The 19230-nt window shown below is 40.9% G+C and overlaps 2 protein-coding genes across 2 annotated transcripts; one reads left to right on the forward strand and one right to left on the reverse strand.

Moving 5' to 3' along the window:
- Positions 1–9038: 9038 nt before the first annotated feature.
- LOC125373046 (uncharacterized protein DDB_G0271670-like) lies at positions 9039–10373 on the reverse strand (the record flags this gene model as incomplete). Its single annotated transcript, XM_048383856.1, has 2 exons — positions 9039–9512; positions 10179–10373. Coding segments are annotated over 2 exons (669 nt in total), but the record flags the coding sequence as incomplete, so codon positions are not given.
- A 3528-nt stretch (positions 10374–13901) lies between these two features.
- LOC125373281 lies at positions 13902–15241 on the forward strand. Its single transcript, XM_048384280.1, has 3 exons — positions 13902–14030; positions 14153–14518; positions 14705–15241. Exons 1-3 carry the CDS (start codon positions 13902–13904, stop codon positions 15239–15241), a joined length of 1032 nt encoding a protein of 343 aa, XP_048240237.1.
- The last annotated feature ends 3989 nt before the right edge of the window (positions 15242–19230 follow it).

Consider the following 19230-nt stretch of genomic DNA (forward strand, 5'->3'; position numbering starts at 1 on the left):
TAAGTTGTAGGCTACGTGTTCGTTTCGACCCAGTAGTTTAGGTGACAGGCAAATTGGCAGGAAATGTACCGACACAGGTTTCCGGGTATCCTCTGTATTCTGCTAACCATTTGCCAGAGTTAACTTCCTTGGAAATATTGCCGGAATGGACAGAAAGCCGGACCCCATAGGTACCCAATGAAATCTTGACAAGGAAATTTTCCCGTGACATTAAATAATTGCCAACAAAAACAGTGTTCGTCCGTTTGTTAATAGCAAAATTGGTGTGGTTTTTCAATGACATTAGCGAATCTCTTGAAGGTACTAATAGAAATATGCATTAAGCTTTTCTGACATTCTTTATTCACAAACGAGGTTAGATCGCCTCTGATCGCTTTAGTGAAACACGTCAAGAAATAACTGATGTTGCATCACGGTATTGTGTTACTTGATAAACAAGATGATTCTGGGAGGCTGTTTTGTGACAAACAGGAGAACGCTGGTTACACTGATATGTACAATGATATAAAATAGGTGAAACCTAAGGGCGAACACAACATGAAATGAAGAATGTTGGTGTGCACTCTAGTAGGCCGTGTAGGCCATGTAGGCCAAGGATTGGTTTAATTTAATTTAACATTTAATTCACAAAAAATGAATGAGATTTGGTTCAAGTTCTCTAACTTAGGATACCTTCTCCCACCAAGGATTGAACCACTATCAAATCATGAATGTGCAAAATGTTCGCAAATAGGCGGCTAAATTTCAATCCCATGCCACGAATGCCTATTGATTCAGAATCTCTATGACGGACAAGTCGAAGACAAAATTATAAAGCATATTATTAATTCTAAACATAAAAATCTAATATTATTTTGATTGTAAATTCGGTTTCGCTCCAAATACTCTTTATGTATGTAGATGTTGGAGGCTGAATTTAGATATATAATGATGAAATATTTTGTTTGTTGGTGTTCTAATTCTAATCGTGTACTAGGGTTGCCTAAAGATGTAAACATGCATTTTCCATGTGTAAACAACATGACTACATACACATTTGTTTTTGTAAGCTAGATATTTAACTGTCACGACAGTCACGAATTTGATATCCGAACAAAATCAACAGTGAGAGCAGTCAAGATTGCACTAATATTGCCTAAGAAATAAAATTTAGATAGTTACATGTACCGATATATTAGGGAGTGATTAAATTCAAATATTTCCAGTTAAAAACTTTATATCATCCATAACACTACCAAGGATATTTGTGGCTGATCGAGATTACTTTTCTTCTTTGAGAGGCATTTAGAAGTTGGAATACTAAGTAAGGATAAGATCTACGTATGAACATCTGAACATAATTGTAATAAAGAAGTTGCTCATCCATATGTCTTATCCTTACTTACGACATTACTTTGTTAATTAAATTTGAGAAGATTCACGGGATATGCAGTGGTATTTTGTACAAAACCATAATTCAGCAGACAATACATAACATCAGTGTCTATCTTGAAATGCCTTATGTCACCCCCACCACGTGCTTTTGAAAGGTGCTTTAGTAAAGGGGTGCCAGCTTTGTGCGGCTAAGAGAAGGCCTCTGTGATTCGGCGCTCCGGCGCAGTGATGACTTCGCATTTTTAATTACCATAAACGATAGAAAAAATGTAAGCGTGTGGCAACATGCAAATTGAGTTTTGGTTCATTTGAGATGTTATATTTCTAGTCAATATTCGCATTTTCAATTTTTGACTAATCAGAAAGTTAGAAGTCCGTCATTATGACCTCATGAGCTAAAATACAGCTGGACCGGAAACCAAGTTGTTTGGGCTTATGGGTATGTACGGTGAAATTTGTAAGACTGACGGGCAAAAAAAAGTATACATTTAAAAATTGGATTTGACCAAAACTAACAAACGTTATCAAAACGCTACTGGGATGAAAACAGTTACCGAAACACCCCAAAACACAATTGTGATACCCGCATCAAATAACCATTTCTTGTTTGTATAATGTTTTGTCACCATCAAACCATCAAAGGTGTGTGCTTTCTTTTGTCCGGCAGTTTCGTTGTTGGGTATGGATCCTCCCCGATTCGCCCTGAGCGTGATCCTTGGTGTGTGAGAATTATTTGACCTAACACTACTGTGTGGGTAGGTTCTTTACAAAGTCGATCAACTGCGAATGTATTCATTGACCAGGAAACACACAGCTTTAACTATTTACCGTCTATCTTTATAAACTGGCCTTTTTATATGAATCTATTAATGTGGATTTTTGATTGGTTAAAAGTCACATTTGTTTCACATAAAAACTACATGGCTTGAATCAAACCTGCAGCCTGACATATCCTGTTTAGTTGTGTTACCCACTGTTTTCCCACTGAGAGACGGGGCAGACGATGAAAGAGTGTTCAATCTTACATGTCATAACTTAAGTTGTATGCATGCTGCACGTGATCTTTCTCTCGAACGCTTTCATAGAATTCCATTTTTCACCGACGCACCGTATTGTTTCACTATATGGTATCCCGATGTCTTCTTATTCTTTCGGGGCGGTCGGGTAGCCTAGTGGTTAAAGCGTTCGCTCGTCAAGCCGAAGACCCAGGTTCGATTCCTGACATGGGTACAATGTGTGAAGCCCATTCCTGGTGTCCCCCGCCGTGATATTGCTGGAACATTGCTAAAAGCGGCGTAAAACCATACTCACTCACGCACTCTTTTTCTTTCTGTCTTTTCTTGTATTAAGACGGTTTATAAGTTCCTCAAGAATGTAAGCCTGGGACAGAGGGATATTGCGAACGCCCTACCCAATATCCCTCAACTTACATTCTCAGTCAAGGCCTCGGAGTCGGTTTTTATCCTTTACATAAGACACGACGTAATGTACCAGTCAACACGTTGTTCGTTCCCACTTTCTCATGGTGATTGTCAGGGTTTTTACCATAGACATCACCATAAGCAGGGGGACACCAGAACTAGATCACAGGAACAGCCAGTGTAATCTCCTGCTTACCAACGCACAAAGCCCCCGGGATCTACGACTGTGAAGAAGATATGACGTAGTCATTTAAAACAAAGACCTTATTAATCATTATTTCAGCTATGGTGGAGGCCTATTGTTCGCGAGTTGTTGTCAAGTCAGGTAGTAAGGGTGTAATTATAGCCAAGTTGACTGATTTATGCTGACGTCGGGCAACGCAGAAAGACGTCAACACGCTGTAATGAAGAGGGGCGACAACTTCTCGAGCCGCGCTTCAATTCTCATGTGATTATCGCAGCGGGCGGCAGACAATCGTCTTATCCCTTATTTATCATCAACATCACTTACCTCCCTTACTCTATTAGATTTCATTTGTCACATATATGTTTCATGTAATATCTAATAGAAACTATCCAGTTTGTAATACGAGTAAATTGCTCAGCATTAAGTATGAATTTTAAGATAAGTTACAGTGGTATGACTGGATTAGCTGACTAATCCAATTCCGCTTAAAGCACAGAAATCCTTTGAAATATGAAATTTAATATTTTGCCGCACGTGTATGGTATTCTCAGATATTCAAATTATAGTCGACATGTTGAGACTGTGCTGGGATAGAGGAGCTACAACCCCCAACCCCCCTTTCCCCCATACACCCAAGCCGGCTCCCCTCCCCTACCCCTCCCCCGCCAACACCCAGAACCCTCCCTGTTCCTTCCTCCGACAGTCATCCAGACAGACTCCGAGATTTATGGATGTTTAAGAAGAAGTGAATAACAGTTATTACATCTCTTTCATCTAGTCCTTCTATTGACACATCGCCGTCGGACCCCCGAGGGACGATTATTGAATAATTGCTAGTTTAAGGATGTGATCTTATGCACACATAAATGCTACTTCTGACATATTGATCGTGTGTGCCGGCGTTACTCCGTGTGTTTGGGGTTCTGAATTTACATATCGTCATACTTACACTCGGCACTCTGTCAAGGATACAGGTCGGAAGACTCTCGCGTTCTCACTATACAGTCAAGAATCAATCTACATTGGAATAAAAATCCATTACCCACAAGGACACGATGCCATTTCTTGGTAGAATGTGGACTATGTTGTACATTTCAAACATGCAAAAACAAGGGAGACAACCTCGAAGTTTGGCATAAAGATACACAAGTAAAAACCAAAACAAATTTTTTTTTTGTACGGGTGATCGTGTGTTCTACATTAAGAATACACGATAACTACCAGAATGTCTCACAAAAAAAGGAGACGAAAAAGAAGTAATCATTTTGTTGCGTCCAAATATGTTCCGACATGGAAGTGTTTCTACTGTTGCCACAGCCTGGTTCCCTGGGTGTGCTGCCATGGCAGGAAACCAGACCGCAGTTGTCATTCCTTCTATGATAGTCCAGTCATTCATAAACATAATATTCACAATATGACAACACTCTTTGACTAAGGAAAGTAAACATCACGCGGACGATAGTTGTATAAGTCATACAGAGCAGAAATATTAAACGAAACAGAAATGTCCGAATCTTCGAAGAAAGACTAACTTTCAAATCAGTATCCCTTTATATTGATTAATAAACATGGTTACTTTTCTCTTCAAGTCTCCTCTCAACGACACACGTTCTCATTACACTTGCAATCATTTGCTTAGAAGTTTCCAAGTCTGAACTTCTCACAGTCACAGAAACGAGCATCACAGCTAACAGCCAATTTCGGGTCTAGCAAGAATCATTCTCGTGGGGGAAGGGTGTCAAAACAATGTCAAACGTTGGAATAAGATTTGACAAATCTCGCTAACTCTCGAGGGAAGTCTTATGACCGTTATTCATGGCTAGTTGTGAGGTGGATCCCTCCGCCTGCCGTAGAGACCTGACTCCGTTCTTTGCTGTCAGCCGGTGGCACCAGGGGAGTATTACATGCTGACTCCCAATCATACTGTTGTTTAGACTTAAGGTCCTCAATGTATCATCTGAATTTAAGCAGTCATAAGGTGTTCATTTCGCAAGCTGATTTTGTAATAGGGTCTTCCTTGACTAAAAGATCGATGATGGATTGGGAAATAAAGAACTCTGAGCTTAGACAATGTTTGTTGGTTCTTTTCTTTTCAAAACTGCATCTAGTCATGTGTGTTTGTTATCGTCAATACTAGTATACTATTATTGACGAACGTACCAAAGCAATTCTAATGTGATCTGAAAACTGGTGTTAACATGCTAGGCATTTATAGCGTAATTACAATTTTGGAATTTCACATTTGCGGGTGTGAGATTTAGGTTTCGTACAACGTTTAACAGGGAAAGGGGGTATGCGACGATGAAGATGCAAAGGAATACACGAAGATGGAGAGGAAGAAAGGAAGGTCAACGAGGAAGAAGCGATGATCGATGATGATGATGTTGATGATGAAGGAATCGTCGACGATGGAAAGGGAAGATCGATGATGAAGATTATAAAGGAAGGTCGAAGATGAAGATCATGAAGGATGGTCGAAGATGAAGATTATGAAGGAAGGTCGAAGATGAAGATTATGAAGGAAGGTCGAAGATGAAGAATATATGAAGGAAGGTCGAAGATGAAGAAGGTAAGGGCGATGGTGAAGATCATGAAGGAAGGTCGAAGATGAAGAAGATATGAAGGAAGGTCGAAGATGAAGAAGATATGAAGGAAGGTCGAAGATGAAGAAGGTAAGAGTGATGGTGAAGATCACGAAGGAAGGTCGAAGATGGAGATTATGAAGGAAGGTCGAAGATGAAGAAGATATGAAGGAAGGTCGAAGATGGAGAAGGTAAGGGCGATGGTGAAAATCATGAAGGAAGGTCGAAGATGAAGATTATGAAGGAAGGTCGAAGATGAAGATTATGAAGGAAGGTCGAAGATGAAGATTATGAAGGAAGGTCGATGGTGAAGATTGTGAAGGAAGGTCGAAGCTGAAGAAGATAAGGGAGATTGTGAAGATTATGAAGGAAGGTCGAAGATGAAGAAGGTAATGATGAGGAATAGGAAAACAGGATCGTCTACTGAGGTTGATTTGGGACAGATGGAAGAATGGTGGAAAACAGATGTGAAGGTCGATGTAGGTTGACGTACAAAGCATTGGATCACTCTATCAGACTCCCTAACACTACAACCGGCCACTATAAACACATCAGCATAACACAGCGTGCACGTGCATGTTGTAACGTTAAGATCCATTATGGCCACGACAATGACAGATGTAGTTTAACTTCTCAAAGACATTTTACTCTTCATTAAACGTATTCGAAGTTGCACATCTTTTCAGAAGAAGTAGAATATCTAATCAGCTGATGATTGCCGGGATCATTGTTAAAAAATACCACGTTATTCAACGTTTTACGGAAAAAGGGTACGACATCATTTAACTGATTTGGAGTTGTTCCCCGCGGACAGATCAATTTCCGTGTTTGAGATACAATTTGAGTTTACCCGGGATTGCCACGCCTATAGTGAAACCGACAACGCAGCTGATGTAGAAATCATCGATCTTCCCCTGCCCCTAGAACCAACTGGGAAAACGGAACTCCTACAAACCTCACCAATTCAGTCCGAGAAATCGCGAGATCACAATAAACCTATACGAGACATAATTGCAATATTTGATGGAGAAAAAATCCCTGCAATAGCAATAAAGGTGTTCGATCGATGGTTTCAAGTAATTTCCCGGGCGCTAATTAACCTGTCCAAACCCCCTCTCCTCGACCTCCTCCCCCTCGTCTCGCTCCCTCTGGGGCCGGGTTATTCTCCCCAGACAAAGGGAATTATTAATAACTCTATACCAGGACGCACCGGTCCGGGGCTAATTCAGGTAAAAACAACACGTCGGCGCGATTACGGGTCTCCAATCTTTGATTAAATTCTAATTCACCTGTGCGTAGAACCCAGTTTAATCAAGGTAAAATTCACCGCACCTGTCCTAGACGTAGAGTTGTACTGCGGAGGTAGTTCAGTAATTTACACACTGTCGATCCGTCTTTCCGCCACGATGAATTATTCACAATATAAGAGGTTAGCTGAAATGACGATCATTATCATACATGTCTATCACATGAGCCCGGGGCATCCTCACCCCCAACCCTGCACCCTGAGTCAATGCCCCGGGGCTAGCACGCGCAGGGCACGTACCCTCACGGTCTAGTGATCACACACAGTTTAACCTGTCCTTTCCGTAAAACTCTCTTTAAAGGATTAATGAGGCTGCCCAAGTATTGTCAGGGCTGCCCCATGGATTATCGCCAAATGTATTTGGCTAATATCAGTCCTGATCATCGTGGTGTATTTACATCGAAGGCACGCTTCCTTCTTTGCATTGTAATTATGAAAGCGAAAAATGTTCTTTCAAAGAACGATGATTATGGGTGATTATACATATTTTCCCCATAGTACTGATATCATATTTTCCTTATTAAAGCGGGACTTTCAATCAGAGAAAGGCGATGACGCGTTTTCATAAATTACCTCGACTTTTATGCGGGCTGTCAGACCAGAGCACCTATTATTAACAGAACAAAAAGACAATTTGCTACCCCTATATTTAGCGTACTATGTAATTATCGAAATTCATCAAGTGGTAAAACGAAATGATTTTATTGATTAAATCGGCAAGATTAACCATTTAGTTTTAATTACTTTTAGTGACACCGAGTTCATCTGCTTAGGTTTTTCGGTTCTCTCTAAATAATGTTCATTATTTAAATCACTGCTGCTCAAATAATTTGGGCATACATTTTGTCAATTACACAGACGCCAGCAATTCAGTGTAAGGTTTAATCACTTTTTAGGTATCATTACTCAGAAATAATACTCAAAGATTGCAACCACAATAGGGAAAACGGTTCATTATAATGTGGTCACATATTTTGTAATGTATTGAATAATGCCTTGGTTAAATCAGTCACATATGTGTGATGTATGTACAGATGCCACTTTGCTTGGGACTATCATCGTACGGAATGGCACACTCCAGATACATGATTTTGTCATTGAGACAGGCTTTGGTGAGAAGAAAACTCTCTAAGTGGTAACAGCTTCTGCAGTTATAAAGATACACTGGTGTGAAATCTGTCGGATTAACAAATGTTCGGATTAATGAGTCACAGTTACTACTACTACTACTACTACTACTACTACTACTACTACTACTACTACTACTGCTGCTACTGCTGATGCTACTGCTGCTACTGCTACTACTACTATTACTACTACTACTACTACTACTACTACTTCTGCTGCTGCTGCTACTGCTGCTGCTACTACTACTACTACTACTGCTGCTGCTACTGCTGCTACTACTACTTCTACTGCTACTACTACTATTATTGCTGCTGCTACTACTACTCCTGCTGCTGTTACTGCTACTGCTACTACTACTCCTGCCACTGCTACTGCTTCTAGAACTACTACTACTCCTGCTGCTGTTACTGCTACTGCTTCTAGAACTACTACTACTACTGCTGCTGTTGTTACTGCTACTGCTGCCACTACTGCTACTGCTACTCCTACTGCTACTGCTGCTATTGCTACTACTACTGTTGCAACTGATACTGCTTCTGCTGGTGTTACTACTGCTGCTGCTGCTGCTACTACTACTATTACTACTACTACGACTACTGCTTCTGCTACCGCTACTGCTACTACTGCTATTGCTGCTGCTAATTACTACTACTACTAGTACTGCTGTTGCTACCGCTACTGCTGCTGCTACTACTACTACTGCTACCACTGCTGCTACTGCTACGGCTACTACTACTACTACCACTGCTGCTACTGCTACTGCTGCTACTGCTACTGCTTCTGCTGTTGTTACCACTGCTGTTGCTGCTGCTACTACTACTACTACTTCTGCTGCTACTACTGTTAATACTACTACTGCTTCTACTACTGCTGCTGCTACCGCTGCTACTACTACTTCTACTACTACTACTACTACTACTGCTACTACTGTTAATACTGCTAATGCTGCTAATGCTGCTACTGCTGCCGCAACTAGTACTACTACTGATGCTACTAGTACTACTACTGCTACTTCTACTACTGCTACTACTTCTACTGCTACTGCTACTGCTGCTGCTACTGCTACCGCTACTGCTGCTACTACTATTACTGCTACTGCTGCTGTTGCTACTACTGCTGCCGCTACTAGTACTACTACTGCTGCTACTAGTACTACTACTGCTACTACTACTGCTACTACTGCTACTACTAGTACTGTTGCTACCGTTACCGCTACTGCTGCTACCACTACTGCTGATGCTGCTACCGCTACTGCTGCTTTTGTTATTACTACTGCTGCTACCGCTTTTGCCACTACTACTACTACTACTACTACTACTACTTCTACTGCTGATGCTACTACTGCTGCTACCTCTACCGCTATTGCTACTACTACTACTACTCCTGCTGCTACTACTGCTGCTACTACTACTACTGCTACTGCTGCTACTACTAATACTACTACTACTGCTGCTGCTACTGCTGCTGCCACTACTACTACTACTACTACTATTACTGCTACTGCTACTGCTGCTGTTGTTACTACTGCTGATACTACTGCTACTACTACTTCTACTACTGCTGCTGCTACTACTAATGCTACTGATATTATTACTACTGCTGCTACCGCTACCGCTATTGCTACTACTACTACTACTACTACTCCTGCTGCTACTACTGCTGCTACTACGACTACTACTACTACTACTGCTGCTACTGCTGCTATTACTGCTGCTACTGCTGATGCTAATGCTTTTTTCTGCTGCTACTACTGCTACTACTACTGCTACTGCTGCTGCTGCTGCTACTGCTCCTGCTACTACTGCTACTACTACTGCTACTGCTGCTGCTACTGCTACTACTACTGCTTCTGCTACTACTACTGCTGCTACTGCTTCTTTTCTGCTGCTACTACTACTACTACTGCAGCTGCTCCTGTTATCACAACTGCATCTTTTTCTACAACTACTGCTGCTTTAAACTACTACTACTACTGCTACTCATTAGTACTGATGATGTTGGCGTTGCTACTACTACTGTTGCTACTGCTTCTGCTACGACTACAAATACTACTTCTGCTGCCACTACTGATACTACTACTGTTGCCACTTCCTCCTCCTCCTCCTCCCCCTCCTCCTCCTCCTCCTCCCCCTCCTCCTCCTTCTGCTCCCCCTCCTCCTCCTCCTCCTACTACTACTAATACTACTACTACTACTACTACTGCTAGTGCTTCTGCTACTGCTACTACTGCTACTACTGCTACTACTACTACTACTACTACTACTACTATTACTGCTGCTGCTACTACTACTACTACTTATGCTGCTTCTACTACTACTGCTTCTGCTGCTACTGCTACTACTACTACTACTACTACTGCTGCTGCTGCTACTGCTACTGCTACTCCTGCTGTTGCTACTGCTACTGCTTCTGCTGCTACTGCTTCTTTTCTGCTTCTGCTGCTACTACTACTACTGTTGTAACTACGGTAATGCTGACTCCTGTGCGTGTGTATCGCCGGGACGCCTCTGCCACACAGTCACCACGTGTATCACATCCTACCAAGAAACTCCACAGCCACTATGACTGCCGTAATCCCTGATTTGCCCTGTAACTTGTAGCAAACATCAGACATACTTAAAGTTTAATGCTCGGCCGTCTGGGTCGGTGCGACCTTCATAGATGTACCGGATACATTATACTCGTATCTTTCGTCATTTGTATAAAAAGTCCCCTCCGAAGATCAAACGATCGCTGATAGAAGAAACTGGAGTAATAGTGAGTGTAGTAAGTTGTTGAGGCACCAGTAACTATAGTATGCGGGATTTAGTGGTAATTTTCATAGTATAGAACCATTAACAGCAGAGTTGGTGAGCGAGTGTATTTTACGCCGCTTTTAGCAATGTTCCCGCTATTACCATGTTGGAAATCGAACCCTGGCCTTTAGAGTGACGAGCGAACATGTTAACCATACGGCTGCACCACGGCCCCATTAGCTGCAGAAGCAGGTGCTTTTCTAGTAATATTATAGTGGCAGCAGCAGCGGCAGTAGTAGTAGTAGTAGTATTAGTATTAGTATTAGTATTAGTATTAGTAGTAGTAGTAGTAGTAGTAACAGCCGCAGCACCTGCATAGTAGCATCTAGAGGATAAAAGCAGTCACTATGAAATCGTCAATAGAGAAATAATTCAAATAGATATTTTCATTTGTGTAATGTTATTTGTGAAACAGTAGTGGTTGCTGCTGCGATAGTTGTGGCGGTTCAGTAGTAGTGACAACAGTAGTTTTAGCAGCAACAACAATACTGGTAGTAGTAGAAGTAGTAGTAGAAGTAGTAGTGGTGGTGGTGGTAGTATGTGATGTAGAAATAAAAGTAAATAGTAACAGTCGTTGTTGTGGCAGAGGCAGCAGTTGTTGTTGTTGTTGTGGTTGAGGCAGTAGTTGTTGCGGTAGAGGCAGTAATTGTTATTGTTGTGGTAGAAGTAGCAGTTGTTGTTGTTGCAGAGGCAGTTTACGTTGTGGAAAAGAGGGTAGTTGTTGTTCTGGTAAAGACAGTAGTTGTTATTGTGGTAGATGCAGAAGTTTTTGTTGTGGAAGACGCAGCAGTTGTTGTTGTTGTGGTGGGGGCAGTAGTCGCTGTTGTGGTAGTGGCAGTAATTGTTATTGTTGTGGTAGTGGCAGTAATTGTTATTGTTGTGGTAGGTGTTGTTGTGGTAGTGGTGGAGGCAGTAGTTGTGGTAGAGGCAGTTGTTGTTATGGTAGAGGCAATAGTTGTTATTGTTGTGGTAGAGGCAGTAGTTGTTGTGGTGGTGGTGGAGGCAGTAGTTGTAGTTGTGGTAGAGGCAGTTGTTGCTGTTCTTATAGTGGCAGTGGTTGTTATTGTTGTGGTAGATACAGTAGTTGCGACAACAGTCGTTATTGTATTAAAGGCAGCAGTTGTTATTGACGTAATAGAGGCAGTTGATGTTATTGTATTAAAAGCAGCAGTTGTTACTGATGTGGTAGAGGCAGTTGTTGTTATTGTATTAAAGGCAGCAGTTGTTACTGATGTGGTAGAGGCAGTTGTTGTTATTGTATTAAAGACAGCAGTTGTTACTGATGTGGTAGAGGCAGTAGTTGTTATTGTATTAAAGACAGCAGTTGTTATTGATGTGGTAGAGGCAGTAGTTGTTATTGTATTAAAGACAGCAGTTGTTACTGATGTGGTAGAGGCAGTTGTTGTTATTGTATTAAAGGCAGCAGTTGTTACTGATGTGGTAGAGGCAGTTGTTGTTATTGTATTAAAGACAGCAGTTGTTACTGATGTGGTAGAGGCAGTAGTTGTTATTGTATTAAAGACAGCAGTTGTTACTGATGTGGTAGAGGCAGTTGTTGTTATTGTATTAAAGGCAGCAGTTGTTACTGATGTGGTAGAGGCAGTAGTTGTTATTGTATTAAAGACAGCAGTTGTTACTGATGTGGTAGAGGCAGTAGTTGTTATTGTATTAAAGACAGCAGTTATTACTGATGTGGTAGAGGCAGTTGTTGTTATTGCTGTGGTAGAGGCAGAAGTTGTTATTGTATTAAAGACAGCAGTTGTTACTGATGTGGTAGAGGCAGTAGTTGTTATTGTATTAAAGACAGCAGTTATTACTGACGTGGTAGAGGCAGTAGTTGTTATTGTATTAAAGACAGCAGTTGTTACTGATGTGGTAGAGGCAGAAGTTGTTATTGTATTAAAGACAGCAGTTATTACTGATGTGGTAGAGGCAGTAGTTGTTATTGTATTAAAGACAGCAGTTATTACTGATGTGGTAGAGGCAGAAGTTGTTATTGTATTAAAGACAGCAGTTGTTACTGATGTGGTAGAGGCAGTAGTTGTTATTGTATTAAAGACAGCAGTTATTACTGATGTGGTAGAGGCAGTAGTTGTTATTGTATTAAAGACAGCAGTTATTACTGATGTGGTAGAGGCAGAAGTTGTTATTGTATTAAAGACAGCAGTTATTACTGATGTGGTAGAGGCAGTTGTTGTTATTGCTGTGGTAGAGGCAGAAGTTGTTATTGTATTAAAGACAGCAGTTGTTACTGATGTGGTAGAGGCAGTAGTTGTTATTGTATTAAAGACAGCAGTTATTACTGATGTGGTAGAGGCAGTAGTTGTTATTGTATTAAAGACAGCAGTTGTTACTGATGTGGTAGAGGCAGAAGTTGTTATTGTATTAAAGACAGCAGTTGTTACTGATGTGGTAGAGGCAGTAGTTGTTATTGTATTAAAGACAGCAGTTATTACTGATGTGGTAGAGGCAGTTGTTGTTATTGCTGTGGTGGGGGCAGTATTTGCTGTTGTTGTGATAGAGACAGTAGTTGTTATCATTGTAGTAGAGGCAGTAGTTTTTGTGGTGGATGCAGTAGTTGTGGTAGAGGCAGCAGTTATTATAGTTGTGGTGGAGGCAGTTTTTGTTATTGTTATGGTGGAGGCAGTATTTGCTGTTGTTGTGATAGAGACAGTAGTTGTTATTGTTGTGGTAGAGGCAGCAGATGCCATTGTTCCGGTAGAGGCTGTAGTAGAAGCAGTAGTTTTTATGGTAGGGGCAGTAGTTGTTATAGTTGTGGTGGAGGCAGTAGTCGTTGTTGTGGTAGAAGCACTAGTGGTGGTATAGGCAGCAGTTGTTATAGTTGTGATAGAGACAGTAGTTGTTGTTGTTGTGGTAGAGGCAGTATATGCAATTGTTCCGGTAGAGACAGTAGTTGTTGTTGTGGTAGAGGCAGCATATGCAATTGTTCCGGTAGACTGTAGTAGAGGCAGTAGCTGTTGTGGTAGAGGCAGTAGTTGTGGTAGAGGCAGTAGTTTTGTTGAAGAGGCAGTAGTTGTGATAGTTGTGGTGGCGGCAGTAGTCGTTGTTGTGGTAGAAGCACTAGTGGTGGTAGAGGCAGCGGTTGTTATGGTTGTGATAGAGACAGTAGTTGTTGTTGTTGTGGTAGAGGCAGTAGATGCCATTGTTCCGGTAGAGGCTGTAGTAGAGGCAGTAGCTGTTGTGGTAGAGGCAGCAGTTGTTGTTGTGGTAGAGGCAGTAATTTTGTTGTAGAGGCAGTAGTTGTTATAGTTGTGGTGGAGGCAGTAGTCGTTGTTGTGGTAGAAGCAGTAATTGTAATTGTCGTGGTAGAAGTAGTAATTGTTATTGTTGTGATAGAGGTAGCATTTGTTGTTGTGGTAGAGGTAGCATTTGTTGTGGTAGAGACAGTAGTTTTTGTGGTAGAGGCAGTAGTTGTTGTGGTAGAGGTAGCACTTGTTGTTGTGGTAGAGGCATCAGTTGTTATAGTTGTGGTGGAGGCAGTAGTCGTTGTCGTGGAAGAGCCAGTAGTTGTTGTGGTAGAGGTAGCACTTGTTATAGCTGTGACAAAGGCAGTAGTTGATGTTGTGGTAGAGGTAGCAATCGTTATTGTTGTGGTAGAGGAAACAGTTGCTGTTGTGGTAGATGTAGCAGCTGTTGTTGTGGTAGATGTAGCAGTTGTTGTGTTAGAGGTAGCAGTTGTTGTTGTGGTAGAGGCAGTAGTTGTGGTAGGGGCATCAGTTGTAATAGTTGTGGTTGAGGCAGTAGTCGTTGTTGTGGTAGAGGCAGTAATTGTTATTGTTGTGGTAGATGTAGCAGTTGTTGTTGTGGTAGAGGCATTTTTTGTTGTTGTGGTAGAGGCAGAAATTGTACTTGCTGTGGTAGAGGTAGCAGTTGTTATCGTTGTGGTGCAGGCTGCAGTTGTTGTGGTAGAGGTAGCAGTTGATGTAGTTGTGGTGGAGGCAGTAGTAGTTGTTGTGGTAGAGGCAGTTGTTGTTGTGGTAGAGGCAGCAGTTGTTATAGTTGTGGTAGAGGTAGCAGTTGTTGTTGTGGTAGAGGTAGCAGTTGTTGTGGTAGAGGCAGTAATTGTTGTGGTGGCGGCAGTAGTTGTTGTAGGGGCAGTAATTGATATTGTTGTGGTAGAGGTAGCAGTTGTTGTGGTTGAGGCAGTAGTTGTTGTTGTGGAGGCAGTAATTGTTGTTGTGGTAGAGGCAGAAATTGTTATTGTTGTGATAGAGGCAGTAATTGTTATTGTTGTGGCAGAGGTATCAGTTGTTATCGTTGTGGTGGAGGCAGCAGATGTTGTTGTGGTAGAGGCAGTAGTTGTTGTGGTAGAGGTAGTAGTTGTTATTTCTATGGTAGAGTCAGTAGTCGTTGTTATTGCTGTGGTAGAGTCAGTAATGGCCGATGTTGCGGTGGAGGGAGTTGTTAATATTGATGTAGAAGTATAAGGTGTTGTTGGCGTAGTAGAGGTAGTAGTTTTTGTTGAGGTAGAAGCAGTAGTTGTTTTTGAGATGCTACTGTGGTTGGGGCAACTGTGGTGGAGACAGTCGAGTGACTGTGCACGTGACGGTAATTAATACAACCCTTACTTATAGGATTATGTCATACATGGGTTGTCTTCAGTGTTGTTTCACCAGCAATGGCGGCCTCTGTAGTCACGGTCGTCCTTCCACAAGTATCAACTCCATCACCCAGAGCACATGGGTGTCACCGTGACTGATAATGATTCATACTGCTTGTCACTTCCTTGATAAGGCGAACATGATACATAATGGATACGGCGTGCAAATAAATCTCCACCCCAGTCCCGTATTCATCATGCCTTCACGAAGTATTTCTACTTTAAGGAATGGCATTTTTCACATGTTTTCCAATAATCTGTTAAAGTTTACCCTAAACGTGTTGTTGACTTGGTGATCTAACATACACTGAATGTGCATCAGTTTATTTCTGATCGTTGTACAAACACATAGCTACATAGACACGGATTCGGGGAACTACACCAATCCATTAAATCTGTCTTTGGCCGTTTACATCCGTTTTCATAGAACCATCAGTGTACATAAGCAATCAGTCGTATAGCTCTTTACACTATAACCACACTTAAACGGCATATATACAGAGTTGGGGGCAAATCGATCACCCCATTCGCCCCACCTGAGCATAAACGTTGTCGAGTGTATGTGGAAGTGTACCTTACGGAATCGAGGTTGAATATTCCTGTTCTGCTGAGCGCTTATTTGACCCTTTCTTATGATATATTTGTCTGAATGAGCGATCATTTTTCTGTAAGTCATGAAGAATATTCAGACCTCCAGAAAATCTGCGGTCGTCTTGAAGTAATTGGTTCTCTCACGCACGCTGGACGGGATATTTTGGTCATAAGGGAGACTTGGGTCTAGTTTGCTTGAGAGCCATCCATTACCTAGAAAGGATTTCGTTAGTTTCTCTTGGCAAACGCCGGTCATGATCTCATAGCAAGGCTGGGCTAAGACACGATGTTACAACGTAAATCTTTCCTTTTTATGGCCATACGTCAGGGATGTGCTTAAAACAATACGACGGGTTTGGTAATCTTGACATGGAGGTTTGCTTAATTAAATACTGGCTGTGGCTAATGACTTCTGTGGGGACGATGGTTTAAGGTTGTTTTCTGCATTTTGTCGCATTCAAAGTAGGGTGTTTTTGACATCTTGAATGTTGTCTTCAGCCGTTCATGTTTTAGGAGACTTTGGTACATCATGAACCTCGCAATTCACATCACACCGCCGTGGCACGTCGTCATTTTCAGCTCTTGGACATGGTGGCCCAGTGGTTTTAAGCCTCGAACCACGTCATGACCCGCCGCTTATCGTGTGTTATCAGGTTTGAGCCGATATATGATTCTTGATTTGCACCATCCCCGTGGTAGTTGGATTCAACGCCTTCGGCCGCTTCGGGCTTTTCTTCGACATTAAGCTGACCTGCTCTTAGAGGCATCATCCCCAAATCACTCACTCAGCTTCCTCTGCAGTTGTTTCTGTTGACTACAAAAATTAAAGTTCTTGGAAAATAAATAGTGTAGTTGGAGATCGTACCGAATTTGGTTCATCCACCACTTCGTTATATCCATTCTGGTTGATGGATGTACATTAGATGAGTGTCTCAGATCAAGTAAAGCATTTTCAAAATAAAACTTTTGTTTTTCAACCCCAACATGCAAATAAAAGATGATATAGTTCAGTTGTTCATCTTCTTTATTCAAACAAAACAAAGATATATGTAAATAACTCCGTTTAGCGTTGGATTCGGTACTCATCTACATACCACATATTCAATCTATCTATTAACAGCAAAAGTTTCTTGGTGGTACCGCGTGGCTGTGTAACGTGTTTATCAGAATATCTCTAAGAAGTGTACGTGTGCAGGACGAACTGATTAGTCATCACTTCTAACTGAGATTCACCAGCTCCTTCAGTTGCAAATCGCTAAATATGTTGCGTTTTTATGCAATTCGCGTCTCAATTTCTGTGGACATAGGATAATTCTATTAAATTTGGGGTTGCTGTCTTTATTATTGATCAAACGCTGCTATTCTGATGAAAGAGCATAAGGCTGCATATTTGCCTTGTTGACTGATTCTAACAGGATATTCTCCGGTATTTGATCCGACCATACGATATGACATGTTTATTGAAACAGGAATTAACATTTTGGATGCCGGGAAGATGCATACCTTTTAAAGGCACGTGACGGAATTGGCTACTTTAAGTACCCTGGTATACGTATATGGTTTTAAAGATTGTGGTTGGAGGATCAGTACTCGTGTAGTCTGGTCTCATTTAACGCCGGTGACAGTTGATGTTATTAAATTTGTCATTTCAAGCCAGGCGAAGAAGTTCATCCGAAACTAACCTCGATCATTTTTTTTAAGGTAATAAATAAAAATAAAAATTGTGAGGTTGTAATTTTACTTCAAAACCAGATATAGGGACCGGATGTATACATTGTGCCCTGTCACAATGACCACATAAAACAGGGTTAATGCACACTAGGATAGGATCAATTATTATTTAATATCTATGTTAGAATTGAAAGAAAAGTCAGTATGCAACGTTTCATTATTTCCGATGTGAATAACTGCATTTTATCAATAACAAAGATGCAAACTTCAATTAAAATATGAAATAAGGAAGCAAACACTTTAACCAGAATATGCAACTGCTGTTCAATCTCTCAAATCGGAATAGAAATTAAAACGGAAGTGGTGGCTGATCTTCTCGTTCCGGCACGCGTGCAATTCATTGTTATCAAAGCTTTCAATAAAATCCCAAACAAAAATCTGTATAGGCATCTTGCTATATTCAAACGTTTAGGACAGTACCCGAAAATGGTAAAAGTTGTGACAGAAATGTTAACACCATTTCAAAAGTAGATCTTAAATAATTTGTTGAGTAGCATATCAACTTAAACAAATATCATTTTTATTTGACGAACCAAAATGCTAATATAAAGAATTATACAATGAATTTAGTTCGAAATCTCAATTATATTATATTTCAGTTATTTATTCTTTAACATTTATTAACGTACGTGTATCACATGTTATCAATTGCTACTTTGCCCCTGGTAAATGTAGATGTCGTGAGTGGGAGGATTTAACACAGTGGTTGTAGCATAGCCTTGAGGTAAACATTAATGGCAGATTAAACACTTTAACAGTGGTATGTCAACAACGACCCGTTGTCAGGCAATGTATTGTCACGTAATAACACTTTCATACCTCCTGTTTGAACAAAGTCTCAACAAGCAGACAAACTTCACATTTTTGTAATTCTAGTTGAGCGACATATATAGCTGTGAACATAGTTCAATACTGTGTATTAAAGTATTTGTTGTAAAAATATAAAATAAAAATCGACGGACATTAAAAAAACTGAGAAAAAGGAGCGATGCTTGCCACAAACATAATAGACATTGTTTCAAGGAACTCCATTTAAAGGGAAGACATGCCATGCAAACTCACAAAATTTGAATCTACTTTGGTGACATAAAAATATCCAAAACTAACAAATTAAATCAAATTAATCATCATTAGGTGTAGGGTATTAATAATTCTGTTCCGCAGTAGCCCTTGTTGGTATCAACTTCATTAGAATATTAAGTACAACATGAAATATCAATGACTTAAAGGGGGGCTAGGCTGGTCCCAATTAGCAGTCCTGGCAAATTTGATTCAAGTCATTCCACACCAACTTTCTTGTTCTGGACTCGAATTAGGCCTGGGACCAGGAGGCATAATCCCACTTTACCATAAACATGTTGTCTATAATACTCCATGTGTCTTTTGTCGGAAACAGGTTTGTGTCTGGATTAACAAGGTTCTGCTCTATCCACATAGCACGTGCACACGTTGGAGACCCCCGATTGGGAATGATGCTCACATACAACCTTTATC

Source organism: Haliotis rufescens, unplaced genomic scaffold (genome assembly GCF_023055435.1).
Source record: "Haliotis rufescens isolate VD_foot unplaced genomic scaffold, xgHalRufe1.0.p SCAF_5, whole genome shotgun sequence".
In the NCBI taxonomy this organism is placed as follows: Eukaryota; Metazoa; Mollusca; class Gastropoda; order Lepetellida; family Haliotidae; genus Haliotis; species Haliotis rufescens.